Here is a 19,039-nt window from a genome sequence, read left to right as displayed (position 1 = left end):
AATCTACGTGCTGCACTGCCCACAACAGTACACCTAGGCAGGGCAAGTAGAAGTTTAGTTTTTGGAGAAGTGCTTGCCATGCAGGGCAAGTAGGAAAAATGCTAAAGTCAGAGTTCACATGTCCATACTATGGTATTAATCTTCAGAAAAATTAATCTCTGATTAACAAAGATCTGATCAGAGTATTTATTTCACGATTTTTTTCCCCATAAAGGAGTTTTATAGTACCTCATACTTGGCTGTGTCTTTGCCCTCATTTAGAATTCCAGGATCTATTAAATATGCCAACATTATTATTATTATTATTATTAATTTTTCCCTTTATTTATTCAGGGAAGCCCTTTGAGAGCAAGCTCTCTTTTTCAAGGACGCCCTGATAACGGCATATAAAACACATACATTATGAAAAACAATAACAAACATTTGAATCATTACTATTGTCACAGATGCAAATAAATATAGTGTTACATGAAACAGGTGCAGTCACTATATAGTGTGTGTCCTCAAGAAGCACCCTAAATGTCTCTATTGAGACCAATCGAATGCCACGCCTATAGAAACAACCCCTCATTAATATGCTAATTTGCCACGCCTCTAAAATCAACATGCAGAAGTCCCCCCCCCCCCAAAAAAAAACGACAACAAATTAAAACAAAACCTTCACACACCCGTATCACTATGGCAAGAGGCAATATTAGACTTATTAGATGGAATTATGCCTTATCAGGGCTAAATATATATATATATATATATATATATATATATATATATATATATATATATATATATATATTATATATAATGAATTGCAATGTAAATAATAACCTAGTTTTGCCATAATGTCACAATGTAGGTAGTGATAGAATAAAGGTTGTGTTCTGTGCAAACATTATAGAATGGCTTGCGAGAACGCTGTCATAATGTTGTTGTAGATGTTGTTGTTACGTCAGCACAGACCAGCCACGCTGGGCCACATGTTTTGGTCGTGCAACTCATTAGTCAGATTGTGGGAAGGGATTTTTGAAGCAATCTCTTATATAGGTGGTGGAGTGGTGGATCCCTGTCCGGTGATTGCCGTCTTTGGGGTGTCTCCAATCGGGGAACGGGTCTCCAAGCAAATGCTGTAGCGTTCACGACGCTGATGGCTCGCAGGCTGATACTTAGACAATGGAAATCAGAGAAACCTCCCTCATTTCAACAGTGGGTCAAAGAGGTACTCACCATGATACCTTTGGAGAAATTGAGATATAATCGTAGTGGCTCCAAAGATAGATACATTAAAACCTGGACCCCTTTTATAGAATTTGTTGAAAACATACCTTTCACTTAAATACACACTCCCTTATATAATTGATAACGCCCAACAAATCTGACTCTGTTGACCTCTGGCTGGAGGCCTACAAGCAATAGACGGCTGGATACGAAATATATATACTTTATTTTTATTTATTGCTTTCAACAATAATAGCTGACCTGAAAGGAACATCATACTTTGTCAAAAGTTAAACTGTTTGGTTTGTCTGTTCGTTTGTTTGTCTGTCTTGTCCTTTTCTTTATTGTCAAGTGATTATTATTATTATTTTTTCATTTTTTATTTTGTCATTTGTCTTGTTATGACCTTGGGGGGAGGGTTGGGGATTGGGAGAATAAGATGTCGTACAAAATGTCATGTTCTTGTATTTTTGCCTGCAACATAAGGAAAAATAAAAAACAAAGTGTTTAAAAGAATAATAATAATGTTGTTACATTGGCCACTGCGCCTAGAAGGAAAACTCAACTTGGTATACTTCATGAAGCCGATCTACAAACCCACAACGCGTCGTGGATTCGAGAGATGGCTGTATTTGCCATGGGATACCGCTGTTCAATGAAGCATAATTTAGGCAAAAAAAGACACAAAACTGTCATTTTCCAGAGGGAATAGCCTAGGGAGTGCATCGTGAACACACACACACGCACGTGTGCGCAGCTGCTGGACTCCTCTTTCATGTGTTAGTTAGGTCTGTTCTGGCTGTCACGTGGGTCTGTTGTCCAATCAGAGCCTGACTGCAGCCATGCATATTTGTGCATGCCAGGTGTTTATGCATGTATTTGAAGAGGATTTGATTGGCGAGTCTTTTTAGTGATGTTACTCCTAGTGTATGAATGTACTATGTAAATCAGTCATCGGGGAGTGCTGTTCTCAACAGCACATTTTGAAGGTCTAAATCCATATTAATGCTTTAGAGAAATGCAGAGTGGCAAAAACCACCAGGATTTTCATGGATAAGCTTCAAACACCTATTTAAAAAAAACTCAAATTATGCATCTTTAACACTGGACCCTGAAGTTCAAGATCCAGAAGAAGCAGCAATGCCATTCCCATGCTGATCTCAAGATCCACATGATCAGATTGGTTTCTCAACCAAAATATTCAGAACTTCTGAGTTATCATGGAAGAACAGAAGAACATTGCATTATTTTAAGTACACTGGTGATGGGCACAGCCAGGCTGAATTTGTAAAGTGGTCCGCTTTCACTCATGCAGCTCCTTGATCAGCTGTTTTGGCCTTGCAGTTTTAAATTCAGGGCAATGAGGTGCTCCTTTATGCCACCCATAAAAGCAGAGTCACTCAACCACTTTTCAGAGAGAGTCAGTTCAGTTGGCACAGACTGTGTACAATTGTGAGAGGTTGGACTTCAGCAGTGTGCCCTATTGCAAGTTGGTATCATTGCAGAACAGAAGTACATTTAAACACCAGCTCACAGCAGGCCACATTGAATTCAGCATCATGTATATGCACTATGCAGGCTTGATCAAAAGTCGTTGGGGCCGTATCTGGCCCACAGGCCTTGAGTTTGACATGTGATCTACAGTATGGAGATAGTGGCTAAGTGCTGGCAGCAACAAGCACAAAACCAGGATCGCTTCTCTTGTAAGTCGACTGAAGTTGGGATATCAGTTCAGTTGGGTGAAAGGTGTGAAACAGTTGCTGAATGCAGCTCTCTACATTACACACTGCACAGGTATGGTGCTAAAATTAGATGTTGACGTTCGCTTAACAACAAACACATGAACATGCCTGGATGCTATAAGCTGTGGGGCTTATAGTATTGATACTGTACTCGCATGAATTCAAATAATTAAATTTGCATGGTTATTTGCCCCTTTGGGCAGGAGCCTTGCACTGCGAAGTCAACCAGTCATCCAACTTTATAATCATCATCATCATCAATTGATAATATAGTCTATTCTGACTATTCATTGTCCCATGAGTTTGTTGGAGAATGAGCACTCAGGCTTGAAAGGGCTCCTTGCAAAGCTAAACAGCCAACCAGAGAGCTCTACCCCAGTTCCTCTCTCATTTCTTGTTTCTGTTTCACATATCACGTCACTTAAGCTTTTATACCTACTAGCTACTACAGTAAATGGTTAGGTAAATATCAAAGTGATTTGTCAGTACCCTTTTTGAAGAACATGGTTTACACACAGCCCGGGCAGTAACCCACAAGAAGAGTTCCTGGTCAGATCCTTGTCACATGTTAAGATAGTGTAAATAAATGAGTCAGATATCCAGACCCCCCCCCCCCCCCATAATTATTTCTTTGGTGCACCTGGATACCTATAAAGTAGCGCTTTGTGTTTTTCTGCCAAATCCAAAACAACTCTCAGACTAGGAAGGCATGTTGTTTGGCAGGAAACTGGGATTACACTGGCTCGCCTGAGTAGTTCAGCCCTTTCCCTCCTTTGTAAGGACCAGCACATAATTTTTCAATGGAGCCGCTGTCTGCATCAGTACTCTAAGGCTGTGCTTTGCTTTGTTTAGAGTAAGAGAAGCGACCCTGGTCTTGTGCTTGTTACTCCCAGCACTCACTTATCCACTATGTCCATACTGTGTAGATCACGTGTCAAACTCAAGGCCTGCGGGCCAGATACGGCCCCCATAACCTTTGAATCAAGCCGCATATAAATTAAATTGATCGATTCAATGTTATCTGTGAGTTGGTGTTTAAATTTACTTCCGTAACGAAACCAAATTGCAATGGGGTGCTACAGCTGCTACAGCCCAACCTGCACAGTTCTCACACTTTTACACAGTCTGTGCCAACTGATTCTCTCTGAAAAGTGTTTGAATGACTTTGCTTTTATGGTGGCAAATTAAGGAGCACCTCATTGCCCTGAATTTAAAACTGCAGGGCAGGAAGCAGCTGATCAGGGAGATGCGTGAGTGAAATCAGCCTCCTTTCAAACAGCGCGCTTAACGGCAGGGCACCAAGCTGTATCTTTTAAACTTTAAACAGCACTTTACAAGTACTAGATTGAAGCTCATGACAAGTTATTGGAACTGTGGAGCGCCAGATGTGTCAAGGCAACTTTGCTGACTTTCCAATCTACCAGTCAAGTCAGCAGCACAATCACCACCACTTTCCAGAGAGATCAAAAACTGATCACTTGAAGCTGAATCCAGCAGGAGATTTGGTGATTTTCACGCACATTATGCACTCGCAAAGTAACACAAATGTGCCCACACACACCTCGACTTACCGATAATTTTTTCGTTTTAGGACTATTGTTATTGTTACATTCCCGACATGCACATTATCTACTGTGTGCATTAGGCCTATACTGGGTGATGTATTGCTTGCACCCCATACCATCTCTCACTATGCCCTATATGAGCATTCTTTGTGTGTAGTATGTGTGTAGTAGCTATGACTTATATGAGCAGCTCTGTCCTCCACCTCAGCAGGAGTGCATGTCGCTGCTGCTTTGGTGTGCTGAGAGGAGCCAGGCTCCCTCCCCACTCGCATGGGTGGGGGGGGGGCACGTTGCCCGGAGGCGGGAGCATCCTCCAGTCTTGGAGCCGTTGTTCCGTTCACCCTGACCCGCTGTCTTACTGGTAGGGATGGTGTCAGGGTGTGACACAGGGCGGTTGAGGCGAAGGTCTTTGTGAGTTGCAGTTAAGCAGGAGAGCGTGCACATCATGTGTTTTATGTACGTATGACTGAGTTTATATGTCTTTGTATGTGTGCATGAACATGTGTGTGTGTGTGTTGGAAGTGTATGTGTGTGCATGTGTATGGGGCATACCCCATGCTTTGCAGCGGTGACAGAGAGATGAATGGTCCTAGGTGTGTGCAGTAGCCCACGGAGGCACCCTGACCTCCCTTCTCCCGTGCTTGAGCGCTCACCGGTGACAAATGGCCTCTCACTGGGCAGATGGGGCTACCGTACCCTGCTCATGGTGGTTGAGATGCTGTGGGGCCCATCGCTAGCCCCCATGTCTCTTTAATTTAGCTATAACAAGCCTTTCCAGTAGGAGAGTGAAGCGAAGAATGCCAGGTCTGCGTGGAATGCTACGTCCCTCCTTCTTGCTCACTTTGCAATAAGCTGCTCTTAGCGAACTGCACAATCCTTCTGCCTGAGTCACCCGGACAAATCGCACGGCCTGGTTTCCCGTATCCATTTTAGTTTGCTGCTGATTTTTTTTTTTTACAGTGTGGCACTCTGGCAAGGGGTCATCCGTCCAAAGCAGTGGTTCCCAACCTTAGCTGGATCAGGGCCCACTTGGAAATCTTTAAAGCGTTAGTAGCAGCCCACCCATCTGACCAGCCATTCGGCTGCCGCGTTAAGTGGTCAGATGTGTGGGCCGCGTGCATTTACAGAGCATGTTTATTGTATTCCCCCTTGGAGCAATGGAACGAACATAGTATACTTTAAGTTCCTATATCGGTATCACAAAGAAAACTATTTTTTTTCTTTCAAGGCTTTTAAAGAAAAAATACTATGACATTGTTTTTACATTATTGTCTCCGCCGAAGGTGGAGAATATGTTTTCGCTTTGTGTGAGCAAACATTGTTAGCCAAGCTAACATTGGGCAAGCTCCACGTGACACGTGTCAATTTGTTGACACCAATGCCTCTGATTGGCTAGAGGGACGCGTGACGAAATAAAATTCTATAAATAGGTGTGTCACTTCAAAAAGCCCTTACTTTTTGAAGTGAGGTAAAACAGGATCAATCAGACTTGATTGGAACAGTACCTTCAGTAAGTCCAAGTCACCCGTCTGTGCGTGTGTGTTTCCCTCTGAGAACACCTAACATTGGTCAAGCAAAGGCGCAGAAGGCCAAAGCTAAGAAAGCATACTCATCTACAATTGTAACGTAGAAGAGGACTAGAGTTGAAATGATCCCACAACAAAGCCGAACTCTTAATACGTGTCAATATGTTGACATCAATGTCTCTGATTGGCTAGAGGGACGCATGACGAAATACAATCCTATAATAAAAAGGTGTATCACTTCAAAAAGCCGTTTACGTTTTTGAAGCGAGGTAAGACAGGATCAATCAGTCTTGATTGGAACAGTATCTTCTAGTCCAAATCACCCGTCCGTGCAAATCACCCGTCCGTTTTCGCTTCGTCCCGCCGTGTGTGAGCAAACATTGTTAGCCAAGCTAACATTGGGCAAGCTCCACGTGACACGTGTCAATTTGTTGACACCAATGCCTCTGATTGGCTAGACTCTAGCCAATCAGAGGCATTGGTGTCAACAAATTGACACGTGTCACAAATTGACACGTGTCACAAACTAGAAAATGTGCTCCTCGGAGCACAAGTCTCCGCCAGCAGACTATAGCTGGACTTACTGAAGGTACTGTTCCAATCAAGTCTGATTGATCCTGTTTTACCTCACTTCAAAAAGTAGGGGCTTTTTGAAGTGACACACCTATTTATAGAATTTTATTTCGTCACGCGTCCCTCTAGCCGCTGAAGTGACGGTGTGTCACTTCAAAAAGCCCCTACTTTTTGAAGTGAGGTAAAACAGGATCAATCAGACTTGATTGGAACAGTACCTTCAGTAAGTCCAGCTATAGTCTGCTGGCGGAGACTTGTGCTCCGAGGAGCACATTTTCTAGTTTGTTTATATTGTTGTTTTATTTTGTTATTGAAATCTTTGTGTTTTGCCAATTATTTGGGGGCCCACTTGCAATGCCCTTGCGGCCCACCGGTGAGCCCCGGCCCATAGGTTGGGAATCGCTGTATGTATGTATGTACGTACTGTATGTATGTATGTATGTATGTATGTATGTATGTACGTACTGTATGTATGTCCCCAACAACAACATTTCCCAGATATGGAGACGACTGACGTCATATTGATGATGTCCGTCAACGTCAATCTTGCCCACCCTTCGGAGTTCCATGCATTTGCAGTTGCCATTTCATTTACTAAGCTAACTGGAGGTGTCCAGTAAACATGCACCACAACAACCTAGAGTGTGTATAGTTGAACGGCATGGCTCATCGCCTTTAATTTGACTGATCGGGTACTGCGTTTCAGCCCGTTTATTTTGCTGTTTTCAGCACCAAATGTGCAGACGGTGATACACAAACAGACAGCCTCATTACAATGGTTTCATACTTATTTCAGGCATCTCAATTAATAATTAATAATAATGTCAGTAACTAATTTATAATATCATGCAGAACTAGAAAACTCCAGGTGCCTGGCCTTTAACTCATTAAGTGCCAATGACGTCGCAGACGTCACGTTTTTCATAAGCCCAGAGTGCCAATGACGTCTGAGACGTCATGAAAAAAAAAAAAAAAAAAAAAAAAAAAAAAACTCAAAAAATATTTTTTTTTTTTTTTTTTTTTTTTTTTTTTTAAAAAGGTTCAGAACCCAAGATATGATGATTTGAAGATTTGCTGCTCCATTCACTTCTTGTTTAACTTCTTACTGAAAAGGCTGTATCTCGGCTCCAAAGCACTTTTTTTTTACAATGTATTTTTGGCCTTGGCACAGGGGTGATATAGCCAGAAATATTTTTGGCACTGAATGAGTTAATATAGCCTGGGCAGCATTCCTTTTCGGGTATATGATCCGGTCGGGAGCGGAAGTAGTCCTACGTCACCGGGCGCGTCATTCGCGTCATCAGCCGACCGGATCGCGACAATCCGGAAAGACCCACCCCAGACTCACCCCAAAATAGGCCCGTCCTAATAAAATCCTTGATGCGGCGTAGTTTAGCTTATTTTTTTAATATAAATGTGAATGTACTTTCCGGAGACTATTTAGCGTCTGTATTATCCGTATTATCCCACGGGGAAATTCTATTCCATTTAAATAGGGATTGGGGAACCAAAGCGGCACCGCAAAACCGGATCGCGACAATCCGGAAAGAGGATTATATTTTCTTTTATTTTTTTCAGTAGGCGTGGCCTAGACCGGATCATATGGGTCTTTAGTAACGCAGACAAGGCTTTCCTCCGAGGTGGAAAGACTGGTGACGCAAGGTTACCTTTAATAGACTGATGTTGAAAAAGAAATGCATGCGTCACAATCACTCCTTCGCCCTGCTGCAAACAGTGATGTGCTTATATTTACCTTTCCTTCCTTCATTGCATAATAACATTGAGTTATGCAATGAGATCAAAACTGTGATTGGCCCAGGAGGATGCCGGATCCTTCATGCCGGCCAATCTACTGAATCACCTCAAAGGAATCGACGCTAATGGATAAACTGATATAGCTCAAGATTACAATAATGTTGTTTGTGGGTTAATACCACAATAACGCTACATAGTCTGATGGCTTTAACGTCACAATCATTCCAGTATGTTCCTTTAAGCACTAGGCAGGGAGTTCCGCAAGTTTTGAAGTATTCAGATAAGATCAGAAGTAAGGTCTACGTTTGACAAGTTGCTACCTGGTCTCTCATACATAAGTGCAGATTTAGACCCTCTGCACTCAGGTATATTATTAAGAAATTGCTGTTAACCGCTTTCAACCTAGTGTCCCTATTTTCTGCATGTCATTATAGGCAAACATTTTCAAACGCTATTTGGATTTCAATACAATTATCAGCCAATTATACTCATTAGGATATTATAACATTAATTGTTTTTCTCACTGCAAGGGAGTCTGACTCATAATAGTCATGTCACTCCATCTATTCCTAAAGCTTACAGTATCACCATGGTCCAGCTTGTCCTTTTCACCTGGGACATAATTGCTGTCCACCTGAACTCTTTCATGGTTGTGTGTCCCTGGTTCTCCTGAGGATGACATAACTGATTCCCTTTAATTACAGAGCAGTGAATTTTCACTCCTAACCCGTTTTCTGCGGTTTAAAAAAAACTCTGGTGCATTCGTCCATTCAGTCCAGCTTCCAAGTGGCTTAAAGGCACTTACACACACGATGGACATATTTTTCTCGGCGATAAAGCGATGAAATCTTTATTCAGAAGTAAATTTTACTGTGAATTAATGCTTCAACCTGAATGTGCCGTCAACAATGCGAATAGCTTTGAGGCAAAATACTCTGTGGTGAGAACCAGTACCAGTACCAAACTCAGTAAATTATGCTAAATAATGCTGAGTTTTTCTGTTGCAGCTTCTTTACTTTTATGCTGCACTGTTCGACTCCTCTCTTCCTCTCTCTACACTCTAAAATGTTGTTCCAACACTGATTTTCATAGTCTCATCATATCATATATTCAAAGATTTGCACACATTTTCAAGATTTTAAAAACATAGTCTGGACAGACAATGACGGATGTAAATTGTAACTGGTTGGCAGAGGCATATAACCGCAATGCAGTATCTCTAGTTACACATGACACAGAGGGAGCATGAGTATGTTAACTGCTTAATTGTTTGTATCATGTCAGTGTTTCCCCTTGGATGAAGTTGTAACTGTGACGCGGAGGTAGCCTGATTATCAGACTGAATAATCAGTCTGACATTGGCTCCAGTGTAGGCGATTACAAGGGGGAGGGGATTAGAACTTCCTTAAACCAATTAGAATTGGTTTAGAATTTCCCTAAACCAATCACAAGGGATCCCCACCCCCACCTCGGACTCTCATTAGACAATACATTTTTGTACTGAATAAATCCTAGGTTGACATTACAACACCAGGCCAAGAGAGGCAGTCCACTCCACAGAGAGAAGGCACACTGGGCGGGGTCTATGGTCTGGAACCAGGCTAGCGCGGAGGACCTCTCGTGCGCACTGTGCATCTCTTTGAGATTGACAGTGTCGCGGAGTCGCAGTGGCTATTTACAACCACGAACAGCAGCTAAAGTCCTTGTTTTCGTATTCTCTGTCTGTCTTATCAGTACCCCCCTGGTACAAACGACACCACTGACCGCTTTCTTTTTCGGATACACAAGGATTGACGCCGTAACGTCACGTGTCTGTGTATGCCTGTGCCTTATTAATTAAAAAGTACCAGAGGGACTTCAGAGTGCTGGCTATTCTTTGTTTTATACATTGTGAGCCATGCACCAGATGAATGGTCTGAGTGTGCTCGTTTTTGTTTCTACCGCTTTCTTTTTCTCCCAAATGAAGTCAAGTCAGTGTGGGTCTTTCGGGCGGTCCCATGGATGGTTATTGACTGCCATACCTACCATTGAGCTCGATCCAACACCAAAAACAGCAGATCAACTTACTCACCGTCGATGCGTCCATTGCATGCATCCTACTAAAGAACAGCAAAATCTGCGTTGAAATCATCTTAGAAAAGCTATACAAACATAGCATGTAAAACAAAACACATTCCAGCCAACGGTCAAGCATAAACCTGTGACCCATAGAAAGGTGTTGGCCTAGGGGAGCTGTTTCACAGGAGACCCATAGACTCAGGAGACCTGCATGAATACAGGCTTGCCAAATTCATACACTATACTTGTGTATCAAAATAATAATTTTCATAAGAATTAAGCTGTGACGGGCCAATTCAAGAAGTGGCGGGCAGCCACAGTGAAATGCATATAGGGGAAACACTTTTTTGTTATTCAGGTCATACAAGAGTAAAATGATTGCTTTTTGGCTCTTCAACATTGGAGCAAATGTGAGACGTCTAGCGTTACATTTAAAAATTATATTATATAGTTATTCCTTCTTATTTAAAAAAAATAAGTAATGAAACGCAACTCCAGAACTTAAGCCAACTCAAAGAACACGCTTCTTCTCTTAGTCTTCCCCCACAGTGAGGAAAAATAGGTGATGAAAAGAATTGCAGAAATCAACATTGAAATCAACATCTATATAGCCAGTGTCTGGTTCTCGTGAAACTCACAGGCTAGTTAGTAAGAACAATCCAGATGTAAATCATTCTACAATTGCAGTGTTCAGTCAGATAGCTAGATGGATAGATAGATACACTGTGTAGATAGAGATATAGATAAACTGTAGATATAGACATCATGCTGCCTTACTATTGGCATACTTTGACCCCACTCTGTTACCCACCTGGATTTTCTGCCAGCGCTGTCAGTAACCATTAGCTAAGCTCTGTATCGGTGTCAGAGAAAGTGTTTGTTTGACAGAGCAGCAGGTAAACTTTAACTACAGTGTAGTAGCCACAAGGAGTGTCAACAACAGCCACAGCTCGGGTCCAGTTACACTGACGTACTCGCACAGCAAGTATCCTGTTGGCATTAATACACTCTCTGTGCTCTCTGCGGACAGCGTGAGGCAACTCTGTGTGAGTGTGTTTGTGTCTGTGTATGTAAAAATGTCTCTGTATTCAACCTTCTGTGTACAGTATGTGTGTTTGTGCACACGTGTGTGGGTTCCGTGGTCTCCATATATACATGAATGAAACGTGTGTGTGTGTGTATCAGTGTGCGTTTGTTTCTCTCTATCAGCGTTGCCAGATTTTGCGGGAGAAATAAGCAACCAGGTGTATGAAAACAAGCCCAAAAGAAGTGACTAATAGGCCACATGAGCACTCTAAATCTTTATGGCATCGGCTATTTGAAAATAGCCTATCTACAATGGGTTATGAGCTTGTAGATCTGCTATTTAAAAAAAAAAGAAAACGTGAAAAAGAAGTGACAAAATGTCGAATATTTCTGAAACATTTTAACAACACATCTGGTATGGGGGGTCCCTGGCACAAAATATTTGCAGCTGGAGGTCAGTGGACAAATACATATAAATTTGGGGGTCCTTGATTTAAAAATATTTGAGAACCACTGGTTTAAACAGCATTAGACTGCATGCCGAAATAAGCAACTGCACAAGCACAAAAAAAACGCAACGCCAACTACCAATATTTACAAGCAACTTTGGAGAAAAACAAGCCCAAAGTCACTTATAATATATAAGCAGACCTGGCAACACTGCTCTCTATCTCCCACTGCGCTTATCAGGCCAGGCGGTGGTTTTGCAGGAAGCAGACCTGCCGTCTCAGCCTGAGAACAGAGATCCGACTGTGGGAGCCAGAGTGACAGAAAGCACACCCTTTACTCCTACTCTCCACTCCCCCACCATCAGCACTGATTAACACCAACGGATGCAGGGAGAGAGAGAGAGCGAAAACAAATGAACAAGGGAGGACAAGAATGAGAGAGCAAGAATCTGTGAGTGTGGATCGAGAGAATAAAAAAAAAAGCCCTCACCGGGTGAGAGAGGGAGGGAGGTGAAGTGAGTAAGATTATTAAAAAAAAGGGAAGGAGTAATGAAAAAGCAACAGAGAGAGAGAGGAGAGAATGCAAGGTAGAGAAGGAGTAGGTTTGTTCTTGACCAGAAACACTTTTCTCCTTCCCGGAATTTGGAATCCCTTCCAGGGCAGAATGCTGCATTACTATGATGGCAAACTGTGATATCAGAAACGCATTATCGGACCAACACTGGTCACAGAGTAATGACTTATTCTTTTTATAGGCTCCTATAAATCACCTGTGTGTATGTATGTGTGTGTGTGTGTGTGTGTGTGTGTGTGTGTGTGTGTTTGTGTGTGTGTTCTCTCCTGGCAAGGACTGGACCTACACTGACCTTACACTCCCAGTGTTTAATATGGCCTTGTGCAGGAGATGTCCGTGTGTGTATGTTTGTGTGAGAGATGACTCCAGGTGCTGTTCTGTTGAGTTCCTCTATATACTAATAAAGTCCTACAGTCAATTGGGGTGAGGGACGCTCTTGCCAGCAGCAGTAAAAAGAGAGAGGGTTATGCCCTCTCTCTCTGTCAACCTTTCTCTTTCACTCTCCAGCCCGCTTTGTGTCTATCCCTCTATGTCTAACCCAGACATAAATCCATGTACTACTGGACTGTATACTGTATAGTTCTTCTGTGCACAAGTTCAAGGTTCTTATTATCACATGCACTTACAATACAGCCGTGGCAACATTGCAAACCGTGCAATTCTTGTACTTAGAGCCTACTCTGCTGTGTGACTATGACTAGGGATGGGTACGAGAACCGATGCCAATTTGGTACAGATTCTTGATTGGTCAGAACCGATATGCCAAAAACTCCTGTACAAATCAATGCTGCTGTCGGTATTAGACAAGTCACTGCATTCTAAAAAGTGTTTAACAAACACAGACTTTACTGGAGTGGGCCGCTGAGGCCAAGGTATGTTTCAAAATGCATTTGAGCCAGTTTCTATTTGCCGTCTGAGAAAACGTCTGCATCCGCAATCGATTAAGTGGACAGTCTCCTCTCGCTCTGTTCCTCCGGTCCCTGTTGGTTCACAGTACACACACGGCAGCCACCACAGTATAACATTAGAAGACAGACACGGACCCAATTTCACACAGCGTTTTATCCACCACTTTTCGTTGTTAGATAACACTAAATCTGTAAAGCCAGATTTTTATTCATGATGTTGTCGAAAATAGCAGATCAAGATCAGCACGTCGCATCACACAATTTAACATCACGGACGAATGTGATATACAAACTTTACCCTGCATATTTTGCACTGCACTGTTTTGTCATCTAGTTTGTCAAAATCTTCCCATCACGCTCACAATTTGGCAGCAGCTTGAGGAAAATGAAACTCCAGGCGCACAGATGCACACACTGTTTTCCTCTCCTGTTGTAAAGCAGTAGCTACTGTAGGTTTTTATTTTGAACATTTTGAAATGTCTATTTTTGAAAACAGGAAGGTTTTTGAACGTCTTTGAATATTGACAGTAAAAAGTACATACAGTAAATACATTTAAAATTAAATCCACTCAAATTTGTAATAGCATTTTTTATTTCTATTTTAAAATTTGATTATAGCACTAATCAAAAATGTAATCGAAAAGCGATTTATCGTCCCTAGTTGTTTGTACTGTATGTAGCACAATTCTCAAAAGTCACTGCAGCAGTGGAGATAAAGTGAACAGTGCAGTTGCTGTATAATGTGGATGCACATGTGCCAGTATATGTCACTGTCTTCCTCACTCACTCGTCTGTCTCTCTTCGCCACTTGCCCTTTGTTTGTACCGCCCACACCCCTGAGACGCCTAGGCTCAGACCTCTTGTTGCCATAAGACCTGTAAAACTGTGTGTGTGTGCGCCGTGTCTGCCCCCTCCCTCGGCTCACACTTGTTAACACACAGTTGCGGAGCCAGAGGGCAGGGAGCAGAGAGGACATCAATCCTGCTGCTGGCCAGGGGTCGCCCTCAGAGGAGAGATGATGAGGGATAGATGATCGAGTCCAGTGGGGATGATATTCTCACTCACCTACTGCTAGACATTGTGGATAGATAACCCGCCACACACTGGCGTGTGTTAGAGAGAGTGATTGCCAGTCTGTGTCTCTGTCTGTGTCTCTGTTTGTGTCTCTGTTGGTGTGTGTGCATGCGTTTGTGTGTGGGTGCTGTGTGGTGATGGATGAGGGTGGTTGCGTGCGGCAGAGCGTTTGTTGATTAAGCGTAAGGCATGCTGCTCCCCTCTGTTCCTCTGCTCTCCAGTAACCAAGTGGTCTACGGTGTCTTTCTTTCTCTTTTTCTTCCTGCTTTTCTTTCTCTTTCTTTCTCTCTCTCTCTCTCACTCCTTCTGCCTCTCGCTCTGTCGCTCTCCTGTGTGTGTGTGTGTGTGTGTGTGTGTGTGTGTGTGTGTGTGTGTCTCTCACACACCCACCACCATCATGCTGCGTAGATGAATAGACCGATACAATGTGTCAGACGAGAGTCTGTGAGTCACAGCGTTGTTTGAACAGGCTCCTGGCTCCCATTCACCTTGCTCTCTCTCGAGTCTCTCCATTGAACGTCGGGCACTCTGGAGCCTCTTAGTAGTTGGAAAGAAGGCACATTTACTGCAGTTTAGCTTGACTTTCAAGGTTAGAAGGTCAGTGGTAGGATACAGTTTTCTTGTATTCACTGCTGCTAAAACCATATTCCCAGATCCCTTGTTTAACTCAATGAATGAATGCACTATTCATAACGCCATAAAATGATTTGTTTTTCGTGAATGTGCCATTGTGGACATCACATCTTCTCTTCAAGTTTAATGAAGGCACTGCTCCATTTCCACAATAAAATTGTTTTCATGAGCAACGTGTCAAAACATAACATGTCTTTTTTAAATCTACCACACAGTTAATTAACATTCAGAACTGTCTGTTTTTCTGTGCAGGGACATCATGATCACCCACTTTGAGCCGGCCATCTCTTATGAGGGCCTGTACGGGGAGGTGAGGGACATGTGCTCCATGGACAACGACCAGCTCTTCACTATGAAGTGGATCGACGAGGAAGGTATGCCTCCCCTCCTCCCTCCCACTGTCCAACTATCTGTCTAAAAGCTTTCTACACACTGGACACAGCATCCATAGGGGGCACCGCATGCTACAAATATTAGTCTTGTGTAGCTAGACCATCAGAGATCGTCGCCTACTGATACGTCTAGTAACATCTGAATCGGGTTACCTGTATTTTTGGCTTCCAAAACTAGTGGCAGGGGCCTATTTCTTACAAAAAAACATATACATAATATACAAACATATCATAAACGTAACATCCAATCAACCCCACATTGGAATCACATGTTGAAGGGCCTCTATAGAGGCACATCCAAAATCACTTTCACTTCTGCCCATAGGGGGTGCCACAAATATGCAAAGTTGCACCGTATGCCATAGAAACGCTTCTCCCCCTACAGCTTCCTCGGGTCCTGACAGCTGCAATCCATGACTTAGACAGCCCTCACTAGGCTGTCTAAGTCATGAATTGCACATGGAGTTCTCCACTATTTCCCCTAAACAAAAATATTTCTATTAGGTTGTATGATGCTAAAATGACCGTCTACACTGTATTTCTGCTGTGCAGCAAACCTTTACTCGTATAAACATAAACGTTCATAGACGCACACAAATACACATTACGCCTTCTTGACTCTGAGGCTATAGCTTTTCACGTCAGTCTTAGAAAGGGTTCCCCCCCGCACCACCACCATTATACCCTGAGTCCCCTCCCAAGTCCTTGTTGTCAGCCAGTTAGTCAGGCAGCAGTAATAATGTCATAGCAAAGATGGAGCTGTCAGGTCTGTGGGCTCAGGAGAAGGTCAGCCTGCCTAAAGTCATTAGCCTCAGACGAGCCGCCACACGTACTGCACTGGGCTGTCGTCATCAGCAGCCTGATGCTCATAATGAACTCCTCCATTGTGTGGGGGCTGTCTCTGCTACCTCCCCAAATACCAGTACGCATATACAGTACAAGCTTTCTGTACACACACAGTGTGTCTCGCACACACACACGCACACGCACGCACACACACACACACACACGCACACACACACACACACACACACACACACGCACACACTGAAACCACATCCAAAACTCTCGGTACTGCAGCAAACTTTGCCTCACTCTTATCACCATATTGGGTTCTAAACGCCCTGCATGTGTCATAGCTTCTGTTTTCCACTCATAATAATGTCACCTGTGTGCCATTATGATTAGCTATGTACGCTACCAAGAATGGAATCAGTGACCTACTGCTCTCTCACTCTCCATGTGTGAAATACCTAAGCCTGACTTCCCTGTTAATGATTAGAAAATAATTAGACATGAGCTGGACTGTCTTCACGTTTTATTGCAGGCTCATTCTTAATGACCACGTTCGAAGCTGCAGCATTTAACCTCCAACCATACATAAAGCACAGTTACAAATGTGGAAATGTTATGGTGTTTTACAAAAGTTTTTAGCTTAAAAACGGATAATTATCTGCATGTTCTGAGCATTATTCTGCTGCAATGATAATTGACCTGTTCTGGCTGCTGGGGGCTGTTGAGGGAATCTTACATGAAGGCACATTATTTATTTCTTTGATCTCATTATTAAACATAAGAAAACTGATTCACAATGCTTTGGAGGTGTAACTACGAGATTTGTTTAGAAATCTATATAATATACACAAATAAACAAATAAAAAGAAATTCATGGCAGGAAGTACTTACAGTTTTTAATGCGGTGCGTGAAAACATGGCAGAACAGGAGAAAATGTTCTCTCTTTGCCCCAATTGTGGGGGGCTTCTGTAAGGAACCAAAACAAGCCTGGTCAAGTACACATTTTCAGAAATAGACAGATCACAAATAAACATACCGATAAAAAAACTTTTTGGTAGAGGGGACGTCACAGACAGAACCCCAAAAAAGACTAAGAACATTTTCAATTTCATGACATTGGCTGCTCTTCAAAGTCAAAATCACTTCCCTGACTATCATCAATTCATGTCACAAAAATCGGCCAACAAATTCTGTCATCTTTGTGCATTATTACAGACGGTTTGTGCATGATTACAGACACTTGTGTAAGTTCATTTTCATTCATGTCCCCGTGGTTCCTTCCTGTCAGGTGACCCCTGCACCGTATCGTCTCAGTTGGAGCTGGAGGAGGCCCTGCGTCTCTACGATCTCAACAAAGACTCAGAACTCATCATCCACGGTGAGCCCAACTTGCCCATCTTTTGGTTTCCTATGTTTTTATGGATTCATTTATACACATCTAGTGTCTAACCACTAACCATTGGTTGGCCCGGTACATTATTGACTCTAAACAAAATATATATTTATCTGCAAAATGACTTTATCGCCATTGAAAGTTGTGATTATGGACTGATGTATTGGCACAATGCATGGAGCAAAGGTGTTCTGCCACGATTCATCATCATCACAGACTATAAAATGCATCAATGATTGTTTTTATTTTATTTATTACAAACATTTAAATTGAGCATGTTTACTTTCTACTACTTTCTCTACTACTAATCTCTAGATTACTGGCATTGATGTCGAGCACAGCCTGCTGTTGAGTGCATGTGGAAAAGTCATGGCAGCAGCATGATTTTATAACATAAACTGTACATGGAGTGTCTGCCTGTGTGTGACACAAGCACCTTGTTCCTAACAGCATCACTGTCATCAATGATAACAATAAAGAGCACCCTGTTGTGTAATATTGCTTTATTATCTAAGCCAGCGATTCCCAACCTGTGGCCCAGGGCCCACTGGTGGGCCGTGAGGATATTTCATGTTGGTCCCCCAAAGAATTAGCAAAACCATTATATATTCAAAAATAATTATGTAAAACAATATCCTAGTTTTTTTTTCCTTTAAAATCTTGAAAAATTAGTTTTCATTGTGATACCGATAAATAGGAACTTAAAGTCTACTACTTGATCTAAGCCAGAACACAAATCCATTGATTGATCATTAAAATAAACATGCTCTGAAAATGCAAGCCGCCCACCATATCTGACCAATTAATAATTAACCATTTAATGATGATCTGAATCAATATCTTAGCTTGGCATCGATCAAAATTGTGTTTGATGACTGAGATAATTGCGTACTATGGATGATGACACACGTAGCATGGCTTATCTAGTAGAAAGTATAGGCAGCAAACCAGCGAGTGTAGGAAATAATTTCCATAGTCCATAATCTACTCACCAAAGACTACATTTACTTGCGTTTGGCTGCACTGGGTTTCTGTAGCAGTTTCATGACTAATGCTGTCCTCTTGGCAGGTGTTCGTCAATTCTAAATGATACATTTAAATCTTTTCAGTTTTCTGTTACAGTGACATCACGTCACTGCAGCTAAAAGAATGACTCTCAGATTGCCATTATTATGCTGCCGTCGGACCCTAGTTTTAGTATTGTGCGATACCATGTACCAACAAATCTGTAATAAGGTTCTCTCTCACGAACACCAAATGCATGCCCCAACAAAAGCAAAAAAATTGCGGTTTAAATGCCAATCTATGAGTGTACTGCAGCATATTATTGAATGTCCCCACGGGTGAGCAGCCAAAAAGAAGC

The 19,039-nt window shown here is 42.3% G+C and overlaps 1 protein-coding gene across 1 annotated transcript in view; it reads left to right on the top strand.

Moving 5' to 3' along the window:
- prkci (protein kinase C, iota) overlaps window positions 1–19,039 on the top strand; it is a 52,811-nt gene that overhangs the window by 14,056 nt on the left and 19,716 nt on the right. The window contains exons 3-4 of the mRNA XM_080441217.1: window positions 15,348–15,469; window positions 17,572–17,661. Coding sequence (XP_080297343.1) covers window positions 15,348–15,469; window positions 17,572–17,661 — 212 coding nt within the window. The remainder of the gene's footprint in view (window positions 1–15,347; window positions 15,470–17,571; window positions 17,662–19,039) is intronic.

This window comes from Gymnoscopelus braueri (genome assembly GCF_963280865.1).
Source record: "Gymnoscopelus braueri genome assembly, chromosome: 10".
NCBI classification, from domain to species: Eukaryota; Metazoa; Chordata; class Actinopteri; order Myctophiformes; family Myctophidae; genus Gymnoscopelus; species Gymnoscopelus braueri.
The sequence above is the reverse complement of the archived record's forward strand: the minus strand, read 5'-3'. Positions and strand labels throughout refer to the sequence as shown.